The 14,526-nt window shown below is 42.8% G+C and overlaps 1 protein-coding gene across 3 annotated transcripts in view; it reads left to right on the top strand.

The window, feature by feature from the left end:
- The first annotated feature begins 854 nt into the window (after nt 1-854).
- The window catches only part of PRSS12 (serine protease 12), a 66,720-nt gene continuing 53,048 nt past the window's right edge, over nt 855-14,526 (top strand). For 2 of the 3 annotated variants that reach the window (XM_039542668.1, XM_039542667.1), the window contains exons 1-3: nt 855-1,467; nt 10,455-10,593; nt 13,994-14,172. In XM_039542668.1, coding sequence (XP_039398602.1) covers nt 1,080-1,467; nt 10,455-10,593; nt 13,994-14,172 — 706 coding nt within the window. In that variant the 5' untranslated portion in view covers nt 855-1,079. The remainder of the gene's footprint in view (nt 1,468-10,454; nt 10,594-13,993; nt 14,173-14,526) is intronic. The other variant, XM_039542669.1, reaches the window with a different exon arrangement.

Here is a 14,526-nt window from a genome sequence, read left to right as displayed (position 1 = left end):
CCGAGGTTTCATTGTGAATTGGTGTCCAGGCCCTTCCTATGGCTCTTTGTGATGGTGTCAAAGAGACTGCAAGATTCCCCAGGCAGTTTGGGGTGGGGCTTGGGGGGTTCTGTGTGAGAGGGAAGATGTGATGAAGGGAGAGAAAAACAGGTTGAGAGAGGAGGACCAAAGTGAGCGAATGTGCTGGGTGCAGACAGAGGTGGGGGAAGAGCAGACAGGGCTTCAGGGGAGGAAGGGTCCTGGGGAGAAAGCAAAGTGGGGATTTCAGGGGAAGGGGACAAAAGAAACTCCAGGGAGAAAGGCAGGAGAGGATGTGGAAGAGGGGAGAGTTGGAGGGGAACCAACACAGGGAGGGATTTTGGGTCCCAGCAGAGAGGGGTTGAGAGGGAGGTGGGGATGGGGACAGGAACCTAATGAGTGGGTTGAGGAGGCAGTCGTGTGGGAGGCAGGGGTCAGGGATGCTGGAACAATATTTATAGTGGGGTACTGAGAGCCCTGTATTTAATGGAAACCACTTCAAGCCAAGGGGTGCCACAGCACCTTCCACACCAATGCAGGGGAGGGACCCCAGAGAGGCTCCCTGGGACGGTCACACCTACTTTCCGGGCAGCTGTTAATTGTCTTCCATGCCCGGACGCTCCCAAAGGGGGGCGCCCAGGGGAGCGGGCGGGAGGAAGCGGGACTGGCCCTCCGTGGGTGCCTGGTGTGGGCAGCCCAGCTGATGGGGTGGCAGGAGGGTGAGGCCACCCCGTGTTCTGCAAGGAAGCGCGTGTATGTGTGTGTGGGGGGGAAGGGATAAGGGCCCGCCCCCCGGCTGGCGAGAAGCTGCCAAGGCAGGTAGCAGCAATTCGCATCTCTTCGCCCCCCCGCCGCCCTTTCTCCCGGGGAGCCAGGCGGCTCCGCTCCGGGGGCAAGTACCTCGGCTCTGCTGCTCCGGAGCGTGAGCCGGCCAGGGGGAGGGTGTGTGCGCGCCGGAGGAGGTGGGGGCAGGATTAGAGGGAAGCGGCGGCCCCGCCCTCCCCCTTCACCCTGGGATAGAGCCGAGGGGGAGATGGCCCGGGAGAGGCGGCACTGGCACCATGGCATTACCCAGCCTGCTGGTGGCTCTGATTTTAGGGACGACCCCCGCAGCGGGCAGCTTTGACGCGGCCTCTCTTAACCCTCCCCTTGCCCCTGCTCATGGCCCGCAGCATCCCCGCTCGCCCCGCGCCCCGCCGGCCCCGCAGCACCAGCCCGGCTGCCCTGGAGGCGAGGGGTCAGGGGGGCGCTTTGTCAACGTGACCGAGTTCGGCGCCGAGTGCCTGCCCTGGGCGGAGGTGCCCACTTTCCTGGAGCAGAGCCCGCAGGGGAAGGGGCTGCGGGGCCAGCACAACTTCTGCAGGAACCCCGACGGCAGGAGCAGACCCTGGTGCTTCTACAGGAACAGCCGGGGCAGGGTGGACTGGGGCTACTGTGACTGCAAACAAGGTGAGCGTGGGTGGGTGTGTGAGAGAGAGAGGGAGGCAGAGCGCTGCACTGGCAGCAGCAGGCGCGCTGGCTCCAGCCTGTCCTCAGCCGGATACCTGTGGAGGCGGCTGCTGCCTCGATTGCGTGGCTGGGTATGCGCTGCTGGCAGCTGGGTGCATCGCGTGCGTGTCGAGATGGCAGGCTGTGAGAGTGGGTTGATTGCGCGCCGAGGGGGGAAGGGTGCGTGTAACGGCTGCTTGTGTGCAGTGTGCGTTGGCTCCGCTGTGTCCTGCCCTGTGTGTGTCCGTTTGGTTGCTATGCGTGAGTGGGTGAACTGCAGAAATGAGCGTGTGTTGGCTGCTGTGTTTTGTCTGGGTTGTGCGTGTGGGCTGAGCTAGTTGTGTGTCCGCACTGGGTGCCTTGGGGGTGTGCTGGTGTATCGAACACATTTCCCTAGGGAAAGGCTGTAACGAACTGGCTGTGCTATTACAGAATGAATGTACACGTGTTAAGTGTGTGCAAGTGATCATTTCTGTAAAGGGGATTTTGGCAGAGCCATATTTCACTAGAAGTGAATTTTGTACAGATAGATGATGACTTTCCTTCAGTGAGTCCTATGTAGCTAAGCTGAACTCACCTAATCTCATTTTCACCACACTGTGGAAGTGTATGAGGTTAACACCAATTTCCCTGCTAACAGACCTTTCAAGAACAGGAAATTGAAAAACATTTATCTCTTATAAAAAAAAAAAAGACAGCATATTTAAGAGATATTCTGATAGGATGTTTCTAACCTTTAAGGCATCAGTACATTTGTTTTGCAGCATAAGGGTCCTGTTGTGTCCTTTTTCTGGTAATCTATTTCTTATACTGTTTGATCTGAAAAGTTGTATCAAGTATACCACTAATTCAATTTACAATAATCTCCTTTTTGTTCTTTGGTGCACTTCTCTGGAAATTTGCTAAGCAGAACAGGAAGGAATTGCTTTAATAAGGCAGCTTGCAGCTATTGTCTTTCATTTTTTTTAAAACCTTGGGAAAATTGGGTGTATAAGTTAATGCTGCTGCTTGACAACTTGTACATGTGTAAGCAGCCCAGAAGGCCAGATATTGCATGCACTTATTTACTCACAAAACTCCCATTGATTCTAATGGGACACATTTCTAAAGCCTTTATCAAAGAAATACCAAAAATTCTAGGCAGTGTTCAGAAAGTGTGTGATGGAGCATGGTAGCAAGTCAGCCCCACTTTCTACAAAGACTAATAACACTGACTCAAAATAAATAGTTTCCTGTAAAAAGAAAGAGAATACAGCTATGTTAAATATGTGATTTACACGAAGAAAAGGCAGGATGTTCAGAGTTAATCTCACTCAGTCTGTCACTCAAATTGCACATGTGGTATGGAAACTCATGCATAGTTAGGCATCTGCAATAGCTAGACACTATGGCATGTGTAAAGGTTTTACTCTGAGTTTCTGGCTTTAAGTTTGTCTTATCCTTAATGTTAATAGGACAGACCTTTAGTGCATGTGTGTATGTACTTAACTGCTTTATGTTTTAACATTATTCAAACAAAAAAATCTCATTTAAATTGTGCTTTGTCTGATCAGTGTAATCCCCGTTTTTATAATTTAAAATATTTATTTTCTTTTCTTCCTTCTGAATTGATAAACATTTGGCTGTTACTTACTTTTTGAAAGCAACCTAACAAAAAAGGTGTTCATGATTAGCCAAAGAAACCATAAATTAAACTGTCTACAATACTACCCTGTCAAAATACTAATAAGAAAATGCTAGTATACACAACGTTATGGTTGTACAACATAAAACTGTTCTAATACCTTTCATTTGAGAATCTCAGAGATAAGTGTTCTTTCTCCTCCATTTTACAAATGGGGAAAACAAGTCAGAGAGGTTAAGTGATTTACCCAAGATTGCATAAATTAGTGGCAGAGCTGGAAATAAATTCCAGGTCTACAGAATTTCAGGGCCTGGATTTTCTTCTCATTTATACCAGTTGTGTCAGAGTAACTACATTAAAGCCCATTGAGTTACCACCACTCTATACAGTTGTGAGAGAAGGATCAAGCCCCTGTCTGATCAGTCTATACTTCCTCCCTGTAATGTTTAAAAAAGAAAAAGAAAAAAAAAGCATGGAATAAAAATTATACCTGAAAGTCATATTTCTCTCTGAGACAGAAGCAACTTCTTTGGAGCCATTTTTATTACGGTTCTACACTATCCCCTGATTATCCAATTAGCTAGATAATTGCAGCTCCATTACATGCCTATCATTTACATTTATTTTTAAAGGAGTCTTAAGCCATTGATCATTGACATGATGAACTGTAATGCTCCAAAGAACTATTTCAACCAATACATGCAATATTTAGGAATCTTCCGTCTTAAAGATCCCTGAATGTCCAGTAACGTTGCTGGTTCTTGAAAAAGTAGTTCTCATGGATGCACAATATCCATTTTTTCCCAAGGGTAAACTACTGGGATTAGATCATTTCAGACTGAGTTTAATGCTCATGAAAATAAGGTATTAATAGCATTGGCTACAGGGAGGCATAGCCTGATCCAGTACCCCCTGAAATCAATGGGAGTCTTTCCACTGACTTCAGCAGACATTGGATCAGGCCCCCAGCACACCTTTAAGTCAACAAAAAGACTCCCATTGACTCCACTGGGCCCATAATATAAGCAGTTCTTGCACTGACATCCCCATACAGACCAGTCAATACACTTCAGATCTTAATTAGGACAGGCCCAGTTTTGCAAATTTTGGATCATTCTCTCTCTTTGCTGAATTACTGCAGGGGATTAAATGGTGTGGGAAAATGACCATTATGTACAAGGATAAGACCATCAAACTCATTTTCAGTTTAGATCTAACTAGCAATTGATCCAAGGCCTTCAGGGATGAAAGGCTAGTTAGTGCAATGACTTTCAGGGCACTACTCAGTCCGCCATTTGACTTTAAAACATAAGTTTTTAACAGTTCATTAAGTACTAGCGCACAATGTGTTGTATATCCCAAAATGTAAATGAAAATACAGATGTTAGATGTTTGCATGTGTTTCCAAACTTAAGATGTTTCTTGTGCTTTGCTCTACCCTTGTAACTTCAGAACAGCCAGCACTAGAACTATGGGTATCAAGTATCAGCCTCCATCCCGCTTCTCAAAAATAGATTTACATCCAAGTTACAAACCTTTGAACATAGTAGCAGCCTATAAAGGAAATGCTGGCACACCTTTAGCTAACATCATAAACACATCTGCTGTAAAATTTGCACATAAGCAATTGGAAGTGATCCCCATCTCATTTGATTCAAATACAATCTATCCTGACACTTGTTCTTCATGAGATGTAGAATACAGACAGCTAGAATCTTTGGATTTAGGCGCAAACTAACAAGAGGGGCAAGTGGGACAGTCATACTGTTTACAAGCTGCAAGAAACATGAAGCCCATCTGTTCTTTAGAGTTAATTAAAAGTTGGCTGAGTTCTTTCCCTGTGTCTCATCCTGAGCGTATGTGGCAGGTGTTGCAGAGCAAGTCTCAGCAATAGCCGAACGGATACCCTTACTTGCATTTAGAAGCAAACCCAACCTGGTTTAAACGGTAACACCATCTATGAAACCATCTGACTTGGGGTAGATCCCAGAGCAACTAAAATTACCAAACTGTATATAAACACAATTGACTGTCAGTAACCTTGGGTGAAACTGATTGAGAAACACAATGCAAATGTTTTTCCTCAGTAATCTAAAACACGTAGAAGTGAAAGGGAGTTTCTGTTGAGAGTGTGTAGGTTTATAGTCTGTATATGTGATTTTCTGTTCCTCTTTCTTCATTCTGAACTAGATTAAGGCAGTCTGAGGTCCTAGACACACTAGGACATGCACCCCTCCTGTACCCCTGTACCCCTGTGCCTTTGTGCCTCATCCCTATGCCATGGGGCTTTCTCCCTTCCCAGACAGGCAGAGCCCCCTTTCTTCCTCCCAAGATTGGCAACAAGATCTCCCTTCCCTTGAGAGCATATGGGGTGGCAGCATGGGTCCACTCTCCCATACACAGAGGCTGGGCGTTAAATTACTTAGGGAAACAGCAGACTCGCAGCACTCTTCTGCCATGCTCAGAATCCTCTGCTGGGGTAGTGTTGATGGGGCTCCTTAGAAAAGTGTCTTGGTGATAACATCCAATTGAGATGCACTTCTTATTAGAGCACTGCCTCAGGCAACCTGCAGACTCAGGGAGATATCACTGTATCATTTATGTTCAGGCCACATTTTGAAGCTTTACTTTGCAACCAACAGAGCTAGAAATATATTTTAAGTAAATGAAACAAATTCTGATGAGATCACTTGACTCTGGGAGCATGGGACATTTACATCTTCATCCAGCCCTGTTTCCACTGATACTTTTGTCAGTTATTTCTGAGTCAGTCCTGCCTAGAATATGGGGCAAGCCTACTAAAGAACCAGAGAGCACAGCCACTCCGGGTCAGAGCCCCAGACATCCCGCAGAAATGATGAGCTGCATGCCATTCTAGGGGGTGCCCTTGCAACAACCCCACCCGTTGCTTCCCTCCTCCCACACCCCTCCTGGGCTACCGTGGCAGTTATCCCCCCATTTGTGTGATGAAGTAATAAAGAATGCATGAATAAGAAACACTGACTTTTTAGTGAGATAAAATGAGGGGGAGGCAGCCTCCAGCTGCTATGATAGTCCAGGCAGGACTGAATCTCCATTAGACATTAAAGGGGGCGGGAGAGGAGCACAGCCTCCAGCTGCTATGATAGTCCAGCCAGGACTGAATCTCCAGGAGACAAAGCTTAAAGAAGGGAATGACCGGGAGTCATTCCCATTTTTGCCCAGGCGTCCCCGGCCGACCTCAACAAGGCCAGCCAGGAGCACTCACGGGATGATGACGACGGTTATGAGTCCTATTGTACCATCTGCCATCGGGGAGGGGATGCTGCTGTTTAGCGCTGCAGCACCCCGTCTACCAGCAGCATCCAGTAGACATACGGTGACATTGAAAAAAGGTGAGAAACGATTTTTCCCCCTTTTCTTTCATGCAGGGTGTGTGTGTGTGTGTGTAAATTGACGACATATACCCTGAACCACCCGCGACAATGTTTTTGACCCTTCAGGCATTGGGAGCTCAGCCAAGAATGCAAATGCTTTTCAGAGACTGCGGGAACTGTGGGATAGCTTGAGTCCTCAGTCCCCCCTCCCTCCCTCCATGAGCGTCCATTTGATTATTTGGCTTTCCATTACGCTTGTCATGCAGCACTGTGTCGAGTCCCTGCTGTGGCCTCTGTCTATCATAGCCTGGAGATTTTTTCAAATGCTTTGGCATTTTATCTTTTGGAACGGAGCTCTGATAGAACAGATTTGTCTCCCCATACAGCGATCAGATCCAGTATCTCCCGTACGGTCCATGCTGGAGCTCTTTTTGGATTTGGGACTGCATGGTCACCCGTGCTGATCGGCACTCCACGCTGGTCAAATAGGAAATGAAATTCAAAAGTTTGCGGGGCTTTTCCTGTCTACCTGACCAGTGCATCCGAGTTCAGATTGCTGTCCAGAGTGGTCACAATGGTGCACTGTGGGATAGTGCTCGGAGGCCTATACCATCGAATTGCGGCCACACTAACCCTAATCCAACATGGCAATACCGATTTCAGCGCTACTCCCCTCGTCGGGGAGGATTACAGATATTGGTATTAAGAGCCCTTTATATCAATATTAAGGGCTTCGTTGTGTGGACGGGTGCAGGGTTAATTCAGTTTAATGCTGCTAAATTCAGTATAAACACGTAGTGTAGACCAGGCCTTAGTCAAAAAGGATTATCTGTATCCTTTGAAACTACTGGTGTGAGATGGGGCAGGGAGAATAGAAGGGAGAAGCAGAAGCTCCAGTGTGTTCCTACCTTCTGAGAAGCCACTCTAGGTGATGGCCAGGACTCAGTGGGTTCTGAGAGGATGTGTATGATGGGTATGATGGTAGCAGAGACAAACAGTAGTTCTTGGTGGCATGCTTCCTTCAGTGCCGGTCAACTTTTTTTTAATTTTCTTTTTATTTTATTTTTTAAATCACCATTTAAATCACTCTCCCGCTAACCCAGCAGTTTGGGCAGAAATCCACACATGAGGTAATGCTGCTTTACCAGGAGGTAACTCTACTCCAGAGCCTGTATCCCCTCCAGAGAGGAGATAGTCACAGCTGCCAGGGAAGTAGCCAATGGGCGTGGCTTCTATGGCGGCCTTGCTCTAGGGTCTAGGGCAGGGATCGGCAAACTTTGGCATGCAGTCTGTCAGGGTTTAGGTTTACAATATATGACTCTTAAAGTGAAGGCCTTTTAAATTGTTTTCTTGTAACTAAGAGTCTGATCCTACTCTCACTAAAGTAAACAGATGTTTTCCCGTTGACTTAAAAGAACCTGACTGGGGCCCTAAGTGCATGTACAGAATCACGTACGCTCAGGAAAATACATTATCATGGACCATTTATTCTCTCTAAGGGTATAGTAATGAATAGCTAATTAGCAATACGTTATGAACATATACTAGTGTTGATAAATGTAATTCCCTGTTCCACCGTGGTACATCATATATCTCATATTAAGAGACTAGGCCTATTACAAAATCAAGAGTCTTATCTATAGAAAAAAGAGCCAGACCAAAAAGTTTAAAAGACTGATGTGTTTATTTAAAATTAGTTCTGTTCCTTCATATAGAAATTACGTATCACATTTTGTCATTTGTGTATTTTAAAACTATATGAATCCGGTGAGTTAAATTCAGAGTAGCAGCTGCCAGTGTGCCAGAATACTGCAACATGTTAAGTAAACTTTGAGGGAAGTTGTTTTAGTTCATTTGCAAACTGGTTTTATCCACTACATAATTATGACACAAGTCACATGATATATACTCACACATACTTTAGAGTGCATGAATAACATATGAAGTACATACAGTACTGTATCAGTTTACTTTTGTCAGATATTGTGCAAACAGACATCCTGTGAATAAAACTTTTGTAGAGGTCTTGTAAAATTTGGAGAATTTATAAACATACATTATATTATGTAATGTCTGATATTATATATATTATAATGTTAGACAAGCAAAGGACTTCAGGTGTTAGGGTAAAATTATCCAATGTGCAGAGTTAATCTTGACTACTTTAGTCTACTCTCTGTATATCAGTAGTCTCACTGTTGCCAATGGGAATTCTGTAGATGCAGAAAGAGCAGAATATTGAAGTCAAGATCTATCTTGTGGCTCTGAAAGAAGAATTTTACTCTTCAAGTATTTACTTATCCAGATAACAGAAAGGTTTTGCAATATTTATGCAGGAAGCACTCTTATTGCTTACCATGGGTGTCCCACAGGATTGTGAAAGGAAAAAGATCATTGTACAAAAATAACCTTTTTATTTTTTAAGAGACAGACAACTATTAAAGCCCCCTTTTTGGTATGTCAGGAATCACTTTGTTCTAAACATTGCTGTGTCCGCAATTGATGTCTTGTGATTAAAATAATAGTCTATCAAGAAGGGTTTTGGAAAGAACAGATATAGGAGATAAAAAAATGGAGTAAAATATTGATTTATCCAGATATATAGTAGAGTCTTCAAAATGCTGTTCTTTCAGTGCTTTTATATAGTATTGTTATAATTAAATCTTTACAAAATCATGTATTCTGTATAAAAGGATCACCTTATAAAATTGACTTAATAAGCAGTACTTGTATATTACTGTATTACATGCTGTGAAAATAAAGTCACGGTCAAAAAAGTACATACATCAAGTCTGAGGTTAATGGACTTGAATTACTTGGCAAGCGTTCACCTTCAAGGTTTTATAACCCTGGAGAACTGCATTCAAAACAGAACAGACTTGCAGTGAAATTTGTGGGGAGGGAACAAAAATTTAACCTCGCCATTATAATAAATAAAAATATTTTTCCCCTTGCTTAAAAAACTATAGAGTGGAAAGGGCCTATGCTATGCTATTAAATAGAACAGAGCATGGGCAGGTGGATCACTTGATATTTCATGCAATACCCATCTACAGTTTTTGATAACAGCTGCAATATATTAACTTCTTGTCAAATTAGTAGCATTTTTATGGCCCATTCATTGTTTGCTCTCCCTTTGTAGCATAACAAATATGATTGTGACTGTTTCACACATTTGCATTTGGTGCTTGAATTGCATGTAGCTGTAGGGACTTTTTACACTGCTGGAAAGAGAATACTGTAGTATCTACTGTAAAACTATTCAATTTTTTGATTTTGTGTTCTGTGCTCTCAACCTGTATTTTGATGATACACACACAAGGACTGGAAAAGAATGTGTGTTATGATTATGTTTTTAGGCTGTTTTATTTGGAAATTTGATAGAGGCCTATAATGAATTTGTAATAACTACATCAAGCATTTGATGGCAAGTAAGAACAAATGCATTCTTTGGCCTGAAATAAACTGCTGGCATCCATGACATGCATAATATTATGTGGGTCAGTGCAGAAGCTATGCAATCCATGTGATTGTTTTATAATTCCTTTAAATCAGATGGAAGATAAAAATATACCACTTGTGTATAATATTTTGTTTCCTTTTTATAACATTGCTGATTATGTTAACAAAATTCATGTATAGACTATCATATTTATATTATGTACATATATATACTCTCTCCCCCCACATCTTTGATATTTTGGCTGCAGTGTTAGAATGAAGATGTTTCCTCATTAAATTATTGTATGAATGGGTTACCTCCTTTTGAGTCAACACAAAGGAATTATTAGATATCAGAGAGTGCTAATTAGAAGCACCCTCTTTGATTAACTCTAAGCAAGTACATGATACATGAAAATATTTATAGCAGAGTGGAGCTGAGACTGCATGTCCTTCAAATGGCACAAGTTAACTCAGTCATGGACAGCAAACATCTTATTTAAATCATTTAAAATTCTCTTATCTAGGGTCAGTGCGACTTCGAGGTGGCAAGAATGAGTTTGAAGGCACAGTTGAAGTTTATTTGAATGGAATTTGGGGAACAATCTGCAGCAGTCATTGGGACAATAATGATGCATCAGTCATATGTCGGCAGCTTGAGCTTGGGTAAGTTTTAGTCCCAGATCAAATTTACCAGCTTATTTCAATGTCATATTTAAGAGCTCTGGGTTTGATAGATATTTTTAAAATCCATTAGGAATGGGATATTATTCTGGGGAAAAAAGTGTTGCTCTTAAGTGATGGCTTCATTCTCAATTGATACAGTCTCTAAATGACAGAGAAAGTGGTACTCCCACTTAGCAAAGGTATTAGTGAGAGAGTTGGAAATGTGTACATAAAACCTTTATATGACTTCTTCAGAGAAAGAAATGGGTATTGTGTTACAGACTTTGCAGCTGAATCCATAACTGTGTGTCCAATGCTATTAAGATATTTGTGAAGCAATGCTACAATATAACATTAGGCCTGAGTTTTAATATCTTTCCTTCCATGACCCAACATTCAAACACTCACAACTGTTACTCCTCAGATGCACCAAGCATTTGCTGCCTGAGGCAAGGTAAAAGAGTGCCCTCTACCCACCCGTCCACAGTTACACAATAACTAGGTAGTAAGCAGGTTGCAACCACTAATATTTGCTTCCTGAGGTGTTTACCTGTTCTGTCTTGTATATTAAAGCTGGTTATCCCCAGAATCCTTACCCCCAATTCTTGTAATGATTCAAAGGAGTTGCTGTGAGAATCAACACGTGGTTTTGTAGGCTGCTTCTGGTATCTGAAGAGAATGGGAGGCAAAGATGGTAACCAGGTTTTCACACGGAAAACTGTGAAACTGATTATGAAAGGTTAGGGCATGCAAGGACTGTTTCCATGGGAATTGGGGAGGGGTGCATGGGATAGTGAGTGAAGAGTGTCAAGCAACCCCCTTCTCTTCTTTCCTACCATCCTGTAGATTTGATGTCTCACTTGCAAAGAAGGGATGTCTTGAGGATTTGTCTGAAGGAGAAAACTCATTGGGAAGTCTGAGGAATGTTGTTAAGATGTGGGGCGATCCTTGATGCATACATACTCACAACAACCATGCAAATTTAACAGGGTCATCTGGTCAGTAGGTCCTTCAGGTCTCTAGATTCATCAGGGGAATAAATACAAACTGGAGGGGAGAAATATGAGGCCTGATTCTGACCTCACTGTACATGAGGTAAATCAGGAGAAGTGCCATTGAAGTCAGTGGAGCTATACCAACGTAAGTGAGGCAAGCACTGGATAGAGCAATTTTTTGTAAAACCAGCAAGGTTTCCTAAACAGGCCCTAAATCAGGGATATTGCAGGTTTCCAGGGACATGTGGTCTGTCACCTTAATAATAATCCCCCACACCCATTCCAACAAAAGCTTTGGGGAGGGAGTCGTAATTAGTTTTTGGTCAAATCTGGTATTATTGCTACGTAGGGCTTCACATGACTAGATGTTCTCTGTGTGTCTGCATCGTAAGGTTAACTTTAAATGTTGACACCTTAGCAAAGCTTTTGAAAGACTTTGTCTGAACTTCAGATTTGTAATGAAACCTGTAAGCAAGCACGTTTTATATGGTTTCAGGTTTTCATGGAGAAAGTTTACAGAAAAGTTGAGAAGCCCCGAATTAGGCTAACTCCTCAGCACTCCTACTGTCCCTGGGACTTTCTGGGCCTAGCAAGCAGCAGTTATTTCTGTATTTGTCTATTCAGAAATTATCTATTCTACCAGATCCCTGCAGAAAATAGAAATAGAGAACAAAATGTTTTGTCAAGACTCCAAATTTATTTGCAGGGGAGGGCATGTGTATATTTAACCTTTCACTACCTGTAAAGTTATCTCTGACAGAGACAGGAGAATGACTGTCTAAATTACGGGATCTGATAGGCAGGTGTGACTATCATATCATACTCAGTAGGTTGTTATGAATATTTCCCAGTGGTTTGATTAATTAAATAACAACTTTCAGCGTATTTTCTGGTGATAATTACCAGCTAGGAAGAATTGAACTGTGCTCCATTAACTCTAGCCAGTCATTTATCTCTAGGAAGTGCCTATATAGATGGTGTAATTATTATAAAATGAAAATGGGGGGTGAGGTGGGGTGATGAGAAATGCTCATAAGTGTATGGATTTTTTTCAAGGATAATGCAATTTAGGCTTCTAGAGAATCAATGCCTTGTGCATTAGCCAATCCAATTACTTGAATCATCTCAATATCCCATTCAGTTTACAGTTTCATAGTAACTCACAAAATATGGTGGCTTTATTGCCTTTCTGACATTGTTTCAGCTATACATCAAATGTCATCTTGTTTGCTACAGGCTCTGGGTGTTAGTCTGCAATATTTGCACTCTAACATTTCTGGTGATTATTCCACTCTTAAGAGTGCCAGTCAGAACTGAATCTAAGCTGTTTTGGAATGTCTAATGTTAATCTGCATACACCAAGCCAACTTATAAAAATATGCAGATTAGAGGAGATAAAAGTTCTGCCCATCTGGAGGCTGTGATTTTGCTTATGGTTTCAGCTGCCTACATGCAATATTTCTTTATCCTGTTTTCATTTTAACTTGTTCCTACCTTCAGCACTTCGAGTATTTTGGTTGTATAGGATCCTTATCAGCAAGGAAAGTGATGGTGTAAATGACAGAACCATTTAAACAAGAGTGACTAAAAATAAGAATCCATGCAAATAAGAGTGGAAAACAACGCATGCTTATGCTGTCATGGCACAAACTTTGGGCCAAATGATGAGGTAAAATTGTGGGTATTCTTCAGGTTCCCAGGGTCTCTACACATTTGGCCTTACACTGTCTGTTTTTTTCTTGTCTGCAAAGTTCATTTAATGATGGGACAAATCCTGGGCACCCTGTGGCAGCACATAAAGGACAAAAGTGGCTTTGGGTATGTCTACACTGCATCTGGGAGCAAGCCTGAGCTCAGGTGGCTACCCCAAGCCTCAATGCCCACCCTGCTAGTTTTAGAATATTAGCTCAAGCTGAGCTAGTGCAAGTCTGTCTACCCAGGCTGGGAGGGTTATTTCCAGCTGCAGTGTAGACGTACCCTTAAAAACTGAGTTAGCTGTATAGTGGAACAAGAGGATTGAAGATCTCATGTAGGGAAGCAGCCCTTTTGTGGCCTGTGGAGGAGATCTCTGTGGTTGGTCTCTGCCACTCAGCATACAGGAAAGGGGAATGTGATTGGGTCAGAAGTTATGCAGACCCAATTGGTCCATGTGAAGTGTGGCTCCACTATACCAAACCATCTTATACTGGAGTGGGGAAAAACAGGCTACATCTGGTGTTCCTCTTCATATCCTGTATTAGTGGTGAGGACCCAAATGCATGAACATCCTGACTGATTGCAGACAAGGATTCTGCCCTGCAACTTTTTCTTGCTGAGCACCCCAGGATTTGGCCTCTCATGCATTTGTGAGTGAACATCTTAAACAAATATTTCCTAATAGCCGATGCTGATCTTTCCTTCTACAGCAAAAGAGGTACAGCAACGTATACACCATTTTCTGGACTGGGCCTTATCCCTGTTTATTGGAGTGATGTACGTTGCCATGGTGATGAAGAAAATATACTGCTGTGTGAAAAAGACATCTGGCAGGGCGGAACATGTCCTCAAAAAATGGCAGCTGCTGTCATGTGTAGCTTTTCCCATGGTAAAAGTATATAATTTTTTATTAACTTTTTGCCTTATTTGAACAGTCATGATGTACATGATTTCATTAAAAAACAATCCTAGTTTAATTTCCTCTTCCAAGAAAAGATCTAAAATAAAATGTAGCATAGTATCATTCACTTTTTAAAAGTCCTTCCACATTCTGAGAGCAGCAAATAGCTAATTGTTGCTTTAAAACACAGGCTGTGAGGAAGGGTAGGTTGTGCAGCAGTGAGGATCCCAGAGGGAATTCTGTATGAACTAGGGTGACCAGATGTCCCGATTTTATAGGGACAGTCCCAATTTTTGGGTCTTTTTCTTATATAGGCTCCTATTACCCCCCACCCCATCCCGA

This window comes from Mauremys reevesii, linkage group 5 (genome assembly GCF_016161935.1).
Source record: "Mauremys reevesii isolate NIE-2019 linkage group 5, ASM1616193v1, whole genome shotgun sequence".
In the NCBI taxonomy this organism is placed as follows: domain Eukaryota; kingdom Metazoa; phylum Chordata; order Testudines; family Geoemydidae; genus Mauremys; species Mauremys reevesii.
Note: the sequence above shows the minus strand (reverse complement) of the source record. Positions and strands in the feature narration are given on the sequence as shown.